We start from the raw sequence: 15,523 nt of genomic DNA on the forward strand, positions 1-15,523 counted from the left end.
CCTTACAGTGACAGTAAATTACATTCACATCCCCTCAAAAGCCTCTTTACCCTGATGGAATGGTGCAAAGGACCCTTCCTGTCAATGAGAATCAGATCTCAGCTCTCTCATATCTGCTGGGATGGCACAATAGTGCTCTGTGATGGCTGCTGTCTGTCTGTTGATCTCCAGGTGGAATCTGAAGTATTGATTTTGATCTATAAGACCCTAAATGGCCTGGGACATGCCTATTTGAGAGACTGCCTCTGTCCCCAGGCTATGCCACCCCAACTGCCCTCAGTGGAGATGCTTGAGTAGGACTGTTGGCAGCATGTTCTTCTGCCTGGGAGCCTGTAAACCTAGCAGCATCCCAGTGCAAGAGGGGAAGGGGCTCACTGGGATCGGCCAGTGGGTTTCAGCTGGCCTGACCGGTTCAGTGTACCCCAGTTCATTAATGTCATACACTGTATCTAATATGTGTCATGTAAGGCATCACTGGAAAACTAGTAACACACTGATAATCAGTGGTGGACGTAGAATTCATTTCTTACTGGTACGCTGCACCAGCTACAGGGCAGCAGGGGGAGCACGTGACATCTTTGGCGTGGCTGTACCACCCCCAGAGCCACCCCAACCCTGTCCTCCTGTGGGGCTGTTGTACAGACCCCAGACAGGACTTGGGAGTTGCAGCTGCGTGGAGAGGCTGGGAGTGGGGCTGGAGGTTGTACAGCCACGCTGGAGGAGCTGCCAGTGTGGGGTCGCCTAGCGGCCCCACGTTCTGCTCCTCCTGTGTCTTTCTGGTACGGTGTACTGGCTATAAATAACTTACTGGTATGGTGTACCGCACCGGACTGCCCTAGTTGCACCACTGCTAATAATTAATATTCTCCCATGGTGTCTGCACGATAAATGCCCAGGGATCATTCACATATGAAGGAAATGTGGAACTAAAATGGGTTTACCAGACACATCTGGAGGTTGGGTGAACACAGCTACACCACACAAAGGACAAACCAATGCCACCAGCCAGGTGTCATCAGAGTTGATTGGCAAACACATGACTAGTGGCCACTCATTTGCATGGAAGAGGGCAGGTGAAGGTCAATTTACATTTCAGCAAACACCAGCATGGAATTTCCTTCCCCTCCAGTCTCCATGTCTTCTTCCTCTCTTGTGATGGAATGAACTTTATTCTGGGGGCTCGCCTGCAGAAGAATCCATGTCAAAGATTCAGTAGATTATAAAAGAGAGGGGCAAAGTATCCCAAGTAACCTTTCACTTAAAAAGACAAAGGAACCAAGAACTTTGTCTTTGGGGAAAGATCCCGAGCAAGGCAGAAGTCAGCCATCTTGCTGGAAGGAAATGTGGTAAGAACCTTACGTTGAACCAAGACTGTAGTTTTGTTAAGTCTTAGTCTCTAGAAAGTTTTTTCACTTTTATTTCCTTGTAACCATTTCTAACCCTTTATACTTGAAAATCTCTTCAAATCCTATCTCCTTTTGTTAAGAAACTTGTTTTATTTTTAATCTAAACCAACCCAGGGCTGTGTTTGAATTAAAATTATTGTTAACCTCAGTTAAAGAAATAAACTGTGCTTTTTGTCTCTTTAGAGGAGGCCACAAACCTTATTCCTCTGCATTGTCCAGGAAAGGGCGGGACTTTGCAGAGTAGGCAGTTTTCGAAAAAATCAGGGCTGGGAACGTGTTGGGGTCACTTAGCGAGTAGTAACCAAGGCTGGTGGATACCACTGTACTTCTGGAGTATTACAAGCAGGCTGCAGGATCAGCATGCTCAGCCAGAGCTGCTCAGGACTCGGATACTCACTGGATGCTTCTCTCCTGGCTGTCGGGGTCCATACTGTGAGCCACAACAGCATAGCATTTCAAGCATTTGGGGTTACAGGCAGGAAGCAACACAACTGCGCACTGGTCTGCGTTGCACCCCAGGATGTGACAGGCCCTTCGGATGTTGGAATCCTCTGCTGCAAAGTAGCCAGTTCTGTATTCTTTGAGGGCATGCTGCAAAGCTTCTCTCTTCACCTAGGCTTTTGAAGGGGTGTGTTGAGGGCTGGAATTTATGTGTCAAGGGCTGGTATTTTGGGACATGGGTGGTTTCTGTTTTCTTTCATGGCTTTGGAGAGCAGACGGATTGACTTCTTTTTGTATATGCCTTTGTATGTTTAAAAGTGGCAAATGCTTTAGGAACCCTGGATAGATGCCGTCATATCTGTGATTTGTAAGAAAGATGTCATGCTTCTAAAGGCAACCACTATATCTGAGAACTTGTCTAGTCTTGTGATTGTCTAGTCTTGTGATAAACTGTCATCATTTAAACATGTCACAGAGGAACAGTGTTATTAGCCAAAGACGAGTCAAAGTGCCCTGCCCTGCCCTATAAAGTCTCAAAGACTCAGTTGTTGCTGGTTTAAAATAAATCAACATAACATAGATCCCAATAGAAACTTGCATCGATTCAGGATATTCTTAAGGATAAGGCATTGGATTCTATACTTAACTCTGTCACAGAATTCCAGTGTGGCACTGGGCAAGTCACTTGATGTACCCCTTGTCTTAATTTCCCAGGCTGTGAGATCAGGAATAATTCTGCATCACAAGGATGTTGTGACAATAAATTAATTAGTGATTGTGAGGTGCTGAAACGCTACAGGGATGAATACCACAGAAAAGCATATACATATATAAGTAAAAACAAGTGGTTGTCATACCAGTCCAGGCCTTTTTGCTGCAGTCCCCCATTAAAGATAGAACATCCCTCCTAAGGAAGTCATAACTAATATGTTCAGCTTGCAAATCTTTCAATGCCTTATTTGTTGAGCCCTGCATAGTTCTAATTGCTTGAATGTCTAATGTAGTTATTCTGTAATAATATTCCCTTTAAGGCATCATATGCAGGGTATTATAGGAGTATTATTTTAACTCATTAATTGAAACAAACCAAGGCTTTCCAGGTAAATTTTGAATATTACAAAACTGGGAGGACTTCTCAGTAAGGAATAAAAGCCACCAACGGCTCAATTCCTAAATTCTATACCTGGCCTAGTAGAAATGGAATTCAAAGATCTCAGTCATATCTTTATCCTGGTTAATTATTGTGGTGGGATTTTCTTTGTCTTAACAATAACTTTTTCTTTCCTGAAAGAATTGTTTGTCCTGTTAATCATTTATATCTTATATTGTTAAGAAGCCTTGACTTTGGTTTCATGATAATAATAGTTGTTTCCTGTCTCAGTTCAAACATTGAAATCATTGTTACATTTCAATGCTGTGGACGTTCAACAGCACACATTTATTCCAAATATAAGCCATGTGAAATGATTTTGCCACAAAGGGCCCAATCCCTGCAACAAGTAAAACTCCCATTGCCTTCAGTGGGAGTTTTGCATGTGCAATGGCTGCAGGATCTGAACCTAAAGTGTTGCAACTTCTGGAACATTTAACCGAACAAGCAATTTCTGTGAATAGCCAGTGACTATGGCATGATAGAGCAGGTGCAAACACACCCCGTCATTTTCAAAGTGTTGAGCATAGAGGTCCAAATTGCATAGTTAGATGCCTGTGCAACTTGCTCTGAACTCAATGGGGAGTGTGCGAGGGGGTGTGTGTGCGTGTGCGTCCGCATGCACATATCTGAAGACTTGATTTGGGTCACAGCTATATGAAATTAGCAATTGTAGCCTCAGGGCTAGATTGTGCCCTTGTCTTACTCAGTATAGAGGGGAGTAAACTCTCTCCAATCCCCCTGCTCAGTCAAGTAATGCTTACACCAATCTTGAGTCCAGATCTGGTGTGGAACACAGCTCCTACTCTCTGGATATCTACAATATTCAATAATGTTGGGGTTCTTTTTATTATTTTCCTTCTTGTTTTGGAGCCTTTTGCGATAGGGGTTGGGAGTGCCACTTTTTCAAGCTTTACTCCACAACCATGAGGGCTAGAGCTTCCTAAAAAAAATTAAGGGTTGAGAGTCATATATAATCACATGACTCCAGGAACTTGGACATTCCATAAAATCACAAAAATGATGAGACTCACAATACAGTCATGAAAACTGATAATGCTTAACATTGTCCCCTTATACTCAGGGCTAAACCTAACTGCTCAGTCTACCTTTGGTTATTAAATTCACAGGTCAAAGTGACCGTTTTTCCCTTGCAAAAACAAAACAGAAAAACAAAGAAAAATCAACCCCTTTGCCAAAATAAAATAAAATAAAATTCAGGGCCACAATGAACATCAAATGCCCAGAAATGCAAAATCAGGCAAGGAAGCCTAGCTTGGGAGAGAGAAATCTCTCCTACTCAGGCATATCAATAGCTGCCAAAATATTAATAGTAACTGGAGCTAGTAGGGAAATGATTCTCCTTCCCCCAACATGAAAAAATATTGACAAACAAATCTAATTTTTTATTGGCAAAAATTTCCTTTATGTCAAAAATCCATTTTTCATTGAAAAAAGTATCAGTGGAAAATTTGCAACCCGCTCTTCCAGGAACATAGAAAACGACAATCTTTTTAATATACATGTTCTCTTTTTAAGCCTGTCCCATCATAAAAGCTGCTTGAAGGTTTCCAGTCCAGCAATGCTTTGGAACTTCATTACAGTGGGTTCTGCATTTATCATCCCTATTTACACAGAAGCTCAGTCCTACCTCTTCACTGGCTGCAATTTAGATTCTTAGAATAAAGTGAATGTTAAATGGGACCTGGTTGCTTCTGCAGCTCAGTCTGCAGCTGTCACCGGATGAAAGCCGGTAAAAGAAAATACCAAGCAACCTGGGGTTTTATAATAGAATTAGGCAGCTGGAGCTAAGGTTTTAAGGTCAGCTCTGCACTGTGGGAAATAAGGCGGCTGTGGTGTGTTGGAATCAAGGACTGAAAAAAGAGCTAGACGTCTCTGATTCTTTATATGCTTTGGAAAAGTTATTCTGCTTTTTCTCCTATTAGCTTCCTTCAGCTGAATGATCCAAAGGCAGAAGCGCCTCCACTGGGAAGTGTCCTTGACCACAACTCCAACTCCAGCTCCTACCTCCCACCCTCGTTTCCCTCTGCTCTTTGAACCTAGGTGTCACCACTGATTTTAAGTCATCTTCTCCTCCCACATTTCCTTTGTCTCCAGACTTGATTATAACCACCTCTGCTGCTTTGCCTGTATATGTCGCTATCCTGATCCCACATCAGCTATAATCTTTGGGTGAAACCCTGGCTCTGCTGAAATCAATGGCAAAACGCCTGTTGACTTGAATGGGGCCAGGGTTTCACCCGCTTGTCCATGCCTTAGTTCCCTCTAATAATCGTTACTTCAGCTCCTTTCGCTATTGTCTCCTCAGAGCCAGTGCCGAGTACCACCCCTCACTGTTCCATACGTGCAGAACAGGGTGGCCATTCACCCTTCATCTTCAGACACCTCATCTGGTTCCCGAGTCATTTCAGGTTGCAATTCAAAACCATCTTCTTTGTTGTTTTTAAAAAAATACTTAATGTATTTACTCTAGTGTACACCACAAGCCTTGTTTATCTTTATACCCTTTCACTTCTCCCTCTGCTCCTCTCACACCTACCTCCTCTCACATCCTAATTCTGCCATGAGCTCGAGTCCAGGCCTAGTTGGGAAAGCGCTTGAGCATATCCTTTGCTTTTAAGTGTGGGCCTAAAAATGTTGCTGAGTGCAGACCGCAACGTGGGATTGAGGAGCATGTAAGAGTCCAATCTTGAGTATGAATATGGAGGGAATCAGCAGCAGGGGATGGGGAGTCAGTGGGGAATTAAGGGTTGAGCTCAGCAGAGGACAGCAGCAGCAATTGGGAAAGGGGGGGATCTATACTGGCATTCTGTTGGGGTGGTGAAAGAACAGCAGCTGGGAGTAGGAGGCAGTGGGAATAATGTCTTGGATCCAGTCAGTGTCTTGTTATACTGATTAACTGTCTGATATAAATAATGGCATATGCCTTTCTTTAAATGCATTTGACAAGCAGTAGTAATTATCCTACGAGTGACAGAGGCACAGCATTGATCTTCAAGTCTTCTTTGCTGATTTCTCAAATCCTTGGTATTGCCAAGTGGAATGCTATGGAGCTCTCATCAAAGTGAAAGTCACCCCATGTCTGTGCACCATTAAAGCCCTATTTTGAAGGTTTAGGTGATGCATAGGTCTTGAGCTGGGCCAGCTCACAGGGACGAATTTCACTCGCAGAGAATTACTGCTGTTTTTTCAGTAGTTTCCCTTGAAAATAGTAATATAACATTGGAAAAATCTGTTCTTATTTAACTCTCAGTCCACTGATTGTCTTTCTTGTGGCCATTTAACAAAATCTTTGCTGAGGAAAAGGGACCAGTAGCTTCTCAATCATCAGCCTTGGTCTGCATCTCAGTCTTTCTTCCAACAACTGACATCTTTTCTGAACACCTCCATTTGAGTTGCTAATCCTGGGATTGTATTCTTTCTTCCCTTTGGAGGTTAAGATAAATAATGTTTACAAAGATCTTACAGTGCCCACTACTACTTATTATATTGCACAAGGACACCCTACATGCCTGCTGTCTGTGAGCTGTTTAAAGGCATGTAATCCACCCTATTTATAATTGAGATATTCATGTATTTGTTATGGGTCCGGTTCTGCTCTCACTTACTCTGGTGTAAATCCCAGAAGAGTTACTCTGGGTTCACAGTTGAGCAATTGGAATTGAATGTAACTGAGATCAGAAGCCCACCCCATATTTTTCTTTTATTTTGGTATATGCATTTATTTTGGTTGGTTTGACATGAAAAAGAGGTTTTGACGGCTTTATAGCCCATTCGTTTCTTTATCATTACTTATTTGACACATTCCTATGGCAATGTTTGCCATGGCAACAGGGTTCCTCGCAGTAAATTAAAAAGTCGACATGTGTCCTGTTTTTCAGAGGTGCTAGTCATCAGCAGCAACCACTGACCTCGGTGGGACTTGTGGTTGCTCAGCACCTTTGACAATCAGATCAGTAAACACAGATGGGAGCAGGACATGTGCTCAGCTGTCCAGTGGCAAAGCTCAGCTAGGGAACTGTGAATACTGGATACTCAATGGAATAGTAGCCATGAACAGTTTGTGAATAATCCATAAACTGATATATGACAGCAGAACATACTTGCTGTTCAAGGGCAAAGAGAGACTAAAGCCCTAATCCTTCAGGGGGAACTATGTAGCCGGGCTGAGGCCTAATTTGCATGAAATCATACTGCTGGTGGACAATTTGTGATGAGAGGAAAAGGATGACATTTGCTGAATATGCTGTTTCTAGCTTATAGCATCATTTCACCCAGATGCTACCTACTCCTATCAACTCAGAGAAAAAAAATAGAGCAGAAATTCTAAAACAAACCTTTGTTCCAGCAGTGACATCCACATGCCTATCTGTCTTGGATATGATCATTTCCAGGTATTGCAAATCAGGCCCCAATTGAGCTTCATTAACGTCAAGTAAGTTAAACACGTGCTTAAGCACTTTGCTGAATTGGGGCCGTAGCAAAAGGGAGCAAAGGAAATGACAACCACTGAAATATGCCTGCAGTATGATAAGGGGGAAGGGTGTGAAAAATGAAAGCAGCAGGGAGGTATTGGGAATAATCAGCCCACATTTGTTTCACCTAGTGGCTTGGCTCTGAGCAGAGGTTCACTGTAACTGTAATTGCCATTTGTAGTTGCAGTGCATTGGGGCAATACGAGACTTTCCTTCTCCTTCACTACAAGTGGGTGTTTGCTACATCTGAGTTCCTGAGAAGCTGCCTGCAGTGCGTCCCATTTACCGTGTGGGAGAGAGGAGATGAGCCAAGCGCGCTGTGCACTGATACAGAAGAAATGCCCTTTTAAGACAGTCAAACACACAGTTCTGTTTGTCTCTGTTACTAAGGCTTGGAAAGTGAACAGTAAGTCATGCCAAGCTGAAGGAAAATTGCCCGGCCCTGGGCCGAATCCTCAACTGGCAAAATTCCATTGAAGTCAGTGGAGTTTGTCCTGCAGAGAAATTGGGCCCCTGACTTTTACTGAGGGCAAAGTGCAGTTTTAAATCTCCAAGTGTGACACATCGATTCTTAGAACAAAAGATTCTGCTTCAGTTCTCCCCCTCCTTCCTCTTTTAGCGCCTGATCCCGGATGGTGCTGAGCACCCTCAACTCGTCCACAGGATGCCCTCAGCACCTTCCAAATGGAGCTGAGCTCTCTGTTTGGCTCTTCCCCCACCTGAGCCGGAGCAGCAGCCAACGTGGGTCTTTTCAAAAGCGTCCCTTGACTTCCCTTTGGAACTCAGAACCTCTGCTCGTTACTAATCAGTGAAGCGGGCTGCATTTGCCTTTTAAAAATGCCTCACAGACAAGTGAAGAAGACAAAATGAGGTGTGAGAGAGAGAGCGAGGCCCAAGCAACTTTCCAGAATATTACAATTAATGCAGTGTCCAAACAGTCGATCCTTTCCCCAGCCACGTCCCCCGATTCCAAACAAGGAAAGCAAAGATGCATCCATTTTATTAAACAGCAGAGACTGAGGAGGAGGAAGGGTGTTTCTCTGGCACGGGTGGCTCGGAAGAGGAAGAAGCTGGATTTTAGCAGTATAAATATATATATTTTTTTAATTTAAAAAAGATATGGAACAGCAGATCAGTGTCCTAAGATTGTTTCAGAGGGTGGTAGGGTTCGGCTATTTTGTGCATCTCAGATGATTGTGCCCCTTTTGTTTACCTTGCAGTCACTTCTCCATCTCCTGGGTTTATACCTTACCTTAGTGTTTGAAGTTGTATATAAAGACATTTCCTGCCAGGGTAGAGAGCACAGAGGCAAAGCACCCACGTGATGTGAAGTCAAATGTTATCTTAATGTGGCAAAACATATGTCAAGTGCCGCATTCAGTTTATGATAAGAGTTTAACTTAAACACAACAAAAGCTGAGTCATCCCAAGCAAAAGCCAAAATATTGTGCTTAGCACGGACCGTGGTAGCTATGATATCACAGCCTGTTTGGTACTTCAGGTAACCTATCTTTCAAGAAGCCAGTGGCTAGAAAATGGGACTGGAATAAGGACTCTTGAGTTCCATTTCTGGCTCGGGCACTAATTTTGTGTGTGTGTGAGACCCTGGGTGAGTCACTTAGGCCAACATTTAAGGCAGCTATTTAAGGCTAGGCAATATATAAGTAGCTAAATACAAATGACAAATTTTTCAGAGGTGCTGAGTATCCACTGCTCAGACCACTCCAGATCATGAATATGGAGTCTAAATACCATTAGGTAGCCGAGTTTGAAACTTTTGGCGTTAGGGTGGGATTTTCAAAAGCACTTACCTTGTGCTCCTACCGCCTGTATTAGGGTTTGTGCTCCTCACTCACTTAGGCACTTTTAAAAATCCCACCCTTAATGTCTCAGCTTCCCCATGTGTGAAAAAGAGCTAATATCCACCTCACTGTGGTACAACAATTATAACTTTCAAAGCAACCTCTGCACAAATGTTGAAGTATTAAAATGGCAATAGTATTGCTCTCCTATATCACAGGAGTGGTATGAGCATTAGTTAATTAGTGTTGGTAAAGGAATTATGTGTGTTTTATTCTTATTATTTCAGTGACTCTATTGGTGCACAGGAAGGGTTAAGGATGCAGTTTCAATCTTAATTTGGGATCTCATTGTTTTTATGGATTTAAATTAGTTCCCTGATGTAGTCTAGTTTTGTCTGTTTACTTAAAATTTATTTTTAATCTATAAATTTCCTTTCCCTGTTTTTTTAACAGGGTGTTTTTATCATTATGGGTTGATATTCAGGTCAACATCTTGTGGAACTTTACAACATCATAAGAAACTATGCTTATCCTATTAAAGGGACACTCTTGGATCAAATTTGCCCCAGCTTTAGGTTTCTTTTTTGTTTGTTTTTAAAAGATTTTACTGAAGTTAAGACTAATAAACTGCTTTTCAACTGCTTTTGTTTTTAAACAGTCCCAGTGGAAACAATTTTACCTCTTTCCTCCCCCAATAGACAAATCTCCCCTTGTGTTTGTAACCCAAATACCACAGCACCATACTAGTGGGATGCACTGTTTAGTACATGCACCAGTGAGCTATATTAGTGTATGAGAGCAAGAAAGGGAAACTGGGTTAAAACTGGAGACAAAGAAAAGTGAAACTGACTAGGCTGTTTTCAGTGTCCAAACTGAGAGGAAGGCAAAGGGGAAATAAACATACAAAACAGTGGGACATAAATGAGATTTTTCCAAGGCACAAGGATAATCTACGTGTACGATTTCCGCTAAATGTCAGTAGGGGTACATGGCCTCACTACCCTTCGTGGTTTTAGAAAAACCTCTCCCCTACATTCAGTCACTCTTAGTAAATCTCAGGATTTATTAGTAACGTCGATGAGGATGTTGTTTCTTTTAAATATGATTTTTAACCTGACAGACTCCGTTTAAGACTGACTGGGCACCAGTGTGACCTGAATGGATCTCGGTAGTAAACCCCAGGCTACAAACAGTTGTCCCCCTTTCTTCACAGCTCTTCCCTTTCACTCTCTTATTACTGCAGAGTCACTTCTCTTCTATGATTATTCTTTCTTTCCCCTCCTTCCTCTCGCTGTCTGGGTCCAAGCAGAGTGGGCACCTGGCTGGTAAAGACATTCGGGTGACCAGACAGCAAATGTGAAAAATTGGGACAGGGGGTGAGGAGTAATAGGAGCCTATATAAGAAAAAGACCCAAAAATCAGGACTGTCCCTATAAAATTGGGACATCTGGTCACCCTAAAAGAAATAGCAGTGGGCCAGATGCTCCGTCCATCCTGCGCCACATCTATCACAGGAACAAAGGGGGAGCGGCTTTGCAGGGCCTTTGCATTCCATATTCCTAGCCCTGCCAGGGCCTATGGAAAAATTAGAGCAGTCTTAGAGCTGGTCTAAGTCATGCTGCCCTTGGCCCCATCAAGGCTGAAAACAGCCAGAGCGCAGAGTACCCCAGCACCGCCCTTTCTTCTCTACCTGCCCCGGCACACTCCCTACCTCTGAAAGGTGGAGCCCTGGAGTCATTCCAGCAGTTCTGTACTAGCTAGGTATCCCCAGGGGTGCCAGTGTAACCCACACACCTTCTGGGTGTGGTGTTCTGTCCCCTCTAGTGGCATCGAGACCACTTAGAGAGAAATTGAGTCTGCTCTACAGCCTTAGCTAACAGGCGGTTGGCTTTTAGCTCATGCTGTAGAGGCTCATGCACTAAGCTTGAAGTCCCCAGTCATCCCCGTCCATTCTGGCTCCTCTATGCTACAAGAGCAGGGGTAGGTAACCTATGGCACGTGTGCGAAAGGCGGCATGCGAACTGATTTTCAATGGCACTCACACTGCCCAGGTCCTGGCTACCGGTCCGGGGGGCTCTGCATTTTAATTTAATTTTAAATGAAGCTTCTTAAACATTATAAAAACCTTATTTACTTTACATGCAACAATAGTTTAGTTATATATTAAAGACTTATAGAAAGAGACCTTCTAAAAACATTAAAACGTATTACTGGCACGCGAAACCTTAAATTAGAGTGAATAAATGAAGACTCGGCACACCACTTCTGAAAGGTTGCCGACCCCTGTGCTAGAGTATACAGAAATCTAGTCCCACATTTCAGGAAGTTTTAAAGTATTGTATAGCTCCAACTCAGCCAGGGCAGTAGCTGAGAGGTCAACATATGAGTCGTCACTGGCCCAGCAGCATGTAGCAATGCAGGACTGTATATCCTACGGTAGGTGGCCCACAGAACAGTCAGGGATTATTTATTGTTTCTGTTGGGGCAATGCCTGTAGAAAGCATGAGCAATGTCATCATGTCCTTTTAGAAATGCTTGAGTGAAAACGTGTGATTTCCATGCAAAGTAAATAACTCATAATAAAAAGGAAAATGTCTCCCACTTCTAACAAATCTTTCCCCGAGAAGGATCTCAGAGCATTTACAATGTGATTTGTAAGCTACCCATGCATCACTCCCTCCACTATTCATATTTGGTGACTGTTTCATTAGCAACAAGGGACAAGCCGGCAGAGCTGTAGGAAACAGACCTTTACTACGTATGCCGAGAGGTCTGTGTGACATGCTGAACTCTAGAGTTCTGTAGCCATCCTGCCTATCCAAGCCCCTTGTATCTTAGGGCTGGCCGAACTTATGCTCGCTCAAGATGCCCCCACAACCCACCATGTGCTGTGTCACACTGAACTAGGTCCCTCCTGAAACGTGACTCTCTTTCTCCAGTTCTACTCATCATATTACAGTCACCTCTCGGGGTGGAGAGCAACAGTACACAGTAGTTTTTTGGGCAGGAAGTGTAGAACAGTTTCATTATTACATGGGGAATTGAGACAATGTCATTGCCAGAAATGGGTGAATTGACTTGGAAGGCAGAGCCTGTTCCTCTACTAATACCTATGGAATCAAGGAAACGAGAAATCTGTTTCTTTGCATAGTTCAATACAAAACAATGCATCTCTACTGCAACTTTCAGCCATCCCGGCTGCTGTTTCTTGCCACTACACAAGGCTGAATATGAACATCTGAAGTTTCTAAACACGCCGTCTGAAAATGTGTTATGCAGTATGTAGATGAGCGGTGGTGTTTTCCAGCTTATTGCTGAGAATGTGCAAGGAGAGAACCCGGACTGGCCAGGAGACACACAAGTGCTGCCATATCTATGCCTTGTAACACCAACTTTCCAGCAACGGGCAGGATTTCTAAAAGCTTCCCTGGCTCTGACAGGGCTTGACTGATGAGGTTAGAAGGCTGCTTTGTTTGTACTTTATTTTTCCCCCTACCAGTTTCTGTCTCCACCCTGGATTGGAATAGCTGTTCTGTAATACACTTGCATGCTGATGTGCTAAGTGGTGAGTGGGACAAGGGGCTTTGCCCCTTTCCACTGTCTTTCCCCATTCCTGATAAGAGAATGAATGAGCAGTTTCGCTGCTTCTCTGCGTCTCCTGTCAGTTTGTCACCTGTTTCCTTTCCCTGTGCTGCATTTCTCAGTGAAGGCCCCATCAGCTCGTTCCTTTCCTCTAGTCTTTGTAAGGAAGGGCACGGCAAGCCCTAAAGGGGGAAACCACAAACCAAGATAACACCCGCAACCTCATTCTCTGCTGAGTCTGGGTCAGTGAGAGAAATATTGTATTAGTCAGTCCCAGGAGTCACAAATCTCACTTCCCGTCCTTCAGGACTGAGGGTTTCACCCTCCCAGCCACCCCACTACTCTGGAAGTCCCAAAGTAGTCTGTTCCTTCCTCCAGCCCCCGCATTGCTCTTCCATATGTGGCCTATGTACCCGGGCTTTCCATGTGGGAGTGGCCTTTTACTTTGAGTCGGTCAAGCTGTCTCAAGTGACTCACAAATGTGAGTACCAACCTCAGGGCAGTCTGCCAGGGTCACAGAGTCAATGTTAGAATCTTTACCCCGATCAAAGGACGACAATGCATAAAAGTAAGCAAGGCCATTATCCCATTTTTCCTTGCTCTTTCTGAAGCACACAGCCCAGCTGAGATGCATCTGATCTGTAGGTTTTGATACACCTCAGCTATACCTAGGAAGTACAACCTCAAATGAGATGTATCTAGTGCTACTCAAAGCCGCTGTAGTTCAGTACAGACAGACTCCTCGTACAGCTTATGCATCTCTTAGGCAGAGCTGCATTTAAGACTTGCATTGTGAGGTGTATGATCTCATTTACACTGCATCTAAATCTATCAGGTATGTTAATGGTTGAAGTACACAGTGCCTCCTGGTACTGGCTTAGGTCTCTGGAAGAGAACAGGGTTTAATTTTGGGCACCATATTTAATGGGACCCTATAAAGCTGCCCTGAAAACTTCTTTGTAAAGCTGGGTGCTTTTTTTTTGTCTTCTCAGATTCTTTAAGGTCTTATGAAGGGATTTCTCAGATTTTAACACACACCTCCAAACTAATTCCTTTTAAAATAGCTTTATACTTTCCTCTTCTTTGGGCACCTTACAGACTATTATCTGTGGGGTGTTTTTTTAAAAACAACAACCACATTGCATTCTGCCTTCAGATAAGACAGACAATGAAGAGAGTTCTGTGCAAAGTGACTAGAATAAAAGCCTTGGAAAATGAGGTCTATGAGGTGAAACCTAAAAGACCTGTGTGTGTATGCATCTGGAGAAAAACTGAGATGGCAATTATCTGGGAATGGTTAAAGATGTTATAAAGGAGACAGGAATCAATTATTCCCTCTCGTTGTTAGGGACAGAATAAGAAGTTGGTTTCCAAGACAGCAGGGAGAAATTACGTTAAATGTTAAGGAAAAACTTCATAAGAAAAATTAGGCAATGGAGCTAGCCGCCAAGGGAGGACGTGAATCAGCATCAGAGCAGATATTCAAGGCTAGACAGCCATCTGTTAAAGAATAATGAGATCAGGCCTGCCACAATGCCAAGAAATGGGTTAAATGACCTAGTTTATGTTTCTTAGTATTTTGGCTAGAGTGAGGCCTGAGGAAATAGTAGCCAGAATGATTGGTAACTTAACTGGATAATTATTGGGTTATGCCCTGTGTCTCTGGGGGACCATCTAATAAACCAGTAGCTGTTGATGAGCTTCCCAGATTCAGCAGTTATCAACCTGCTTCTTCACCACCGGAAGGATGTGGTAGGGATCTGAAGTGCTAGCTAACGTTAGGTTGCGGATGGCAAATGTAGCTCATTATGGGTTCATTACCTCTTCTAGATCATAGATTGGCGATGCTGCTAGTAACACTGAGTAACAAGGTTAAATGATAGGCAGCGGTCACCATTATAGCATTTGCCAGCAGTTACCTCTCAGTTGGTGTCTGAATCATGCCAGGTGGCCATATACTTAGAATAGGAAAGACCTGTGAAATGGGAAAGCACCCGGGCCCAAAAGCTGATGTGTGAATTGTATGACTCCTTCAACGAAAAGCTTTCACACATACTACTTTAGATGTGCCACCATTTCTTGCCAAGGAGATTCTCCTACCTGCCATTTTTTGTCTGCATTACACTATGGTGGCATGTATGGGTTGCAAACAGCCAGCAGGCACTGAGAGATAATACCTTCTTACCCAGCGCTGGCACTGGCTCTAATGGTCCTGGCATAGGGGTGTGCTCAGACAAGAGTGGGCAGGAGGGGAACGGGACTGTACTGCAAGCTGCTACAAGACAACATCATTACCAGTGACAGGCTACCATAACCCAGAGCAGCCTCTGGAACATCTGTATTACACTGGGGCTAGTTTGATGCTTGGAGCAACTCGATGAGCACACAGGTGACTTAAAGCTAACATGCCCACCCCACTATCCAGGGCTGTATTTCCTAAAGGGGAAGCACAGAATCTGACCCCCATGGTATAGACTTAGGGCCCAGTCCTGTACTGGTTTATGATCACTCTTCCCACTGCTTTCCCAGGGATTCCACTTGTGAGTCACAGTAAGTAGTTGTAACTCTGCAGGATGGGCCTTTGAGGCCAAGGCTATGTCTACACTTAAACCGTTACAATGACACAGTTGCCACTGCGCTGCTGTA

The 15,523-nt window shown here is 43.7% G+C and overlaps 1 protein-coding gene across 8 annotated transcripts in view; it reads left to right on the forward strand.

Moving 5' to 3' along the window:
• Nucleotides 1-7,598: 7,598 nt before the first annotated feature.
• GHRHR (growth hormone releasing hormone receptor) overlaps nt 7,599-15,523 on the forward strand; it is a 72,482-nt gene continuing 64,557 nt past the window's right edge. For 3 of the 8 annotated variants that reach the window (XR_006289158.1, XM_043541639.1, XM_043541638.1), the window contains exon 1: nt 7,599-8,364. Coding sequence is in view for 5 of the 8 variants with exons in the window: in XM_043541639.1 (XP_043397574.1) it covers nt 8,360-8,364 (5 nt within the window). In the remaining 3 variants the exon portion in view is untranslated. The remainder of the gene's footprint in view (nt 8,365-15,523) is intronic. The other 5 variants (XM_043541634.1, XM_043541637.1, XM_043541635.1 and 2 more) reach the window with 4 other exon arrangements.

The sequence above is a fragment of the Chelonia mydas genome, chromosome 2, assembly GCF_015237465.2.
Source record: "Chelonia mydas isolate rCheMyd1 chromosome 2, rCheMyd1.pri.v2, whole genome shotgun sequence".
Taxonomy (NCBI): domain Eukaryota; kingdom Metazoa; phylum Chordata; order Testudines; family Cheloniidae; genus Chelonia; species Chelonia mydas.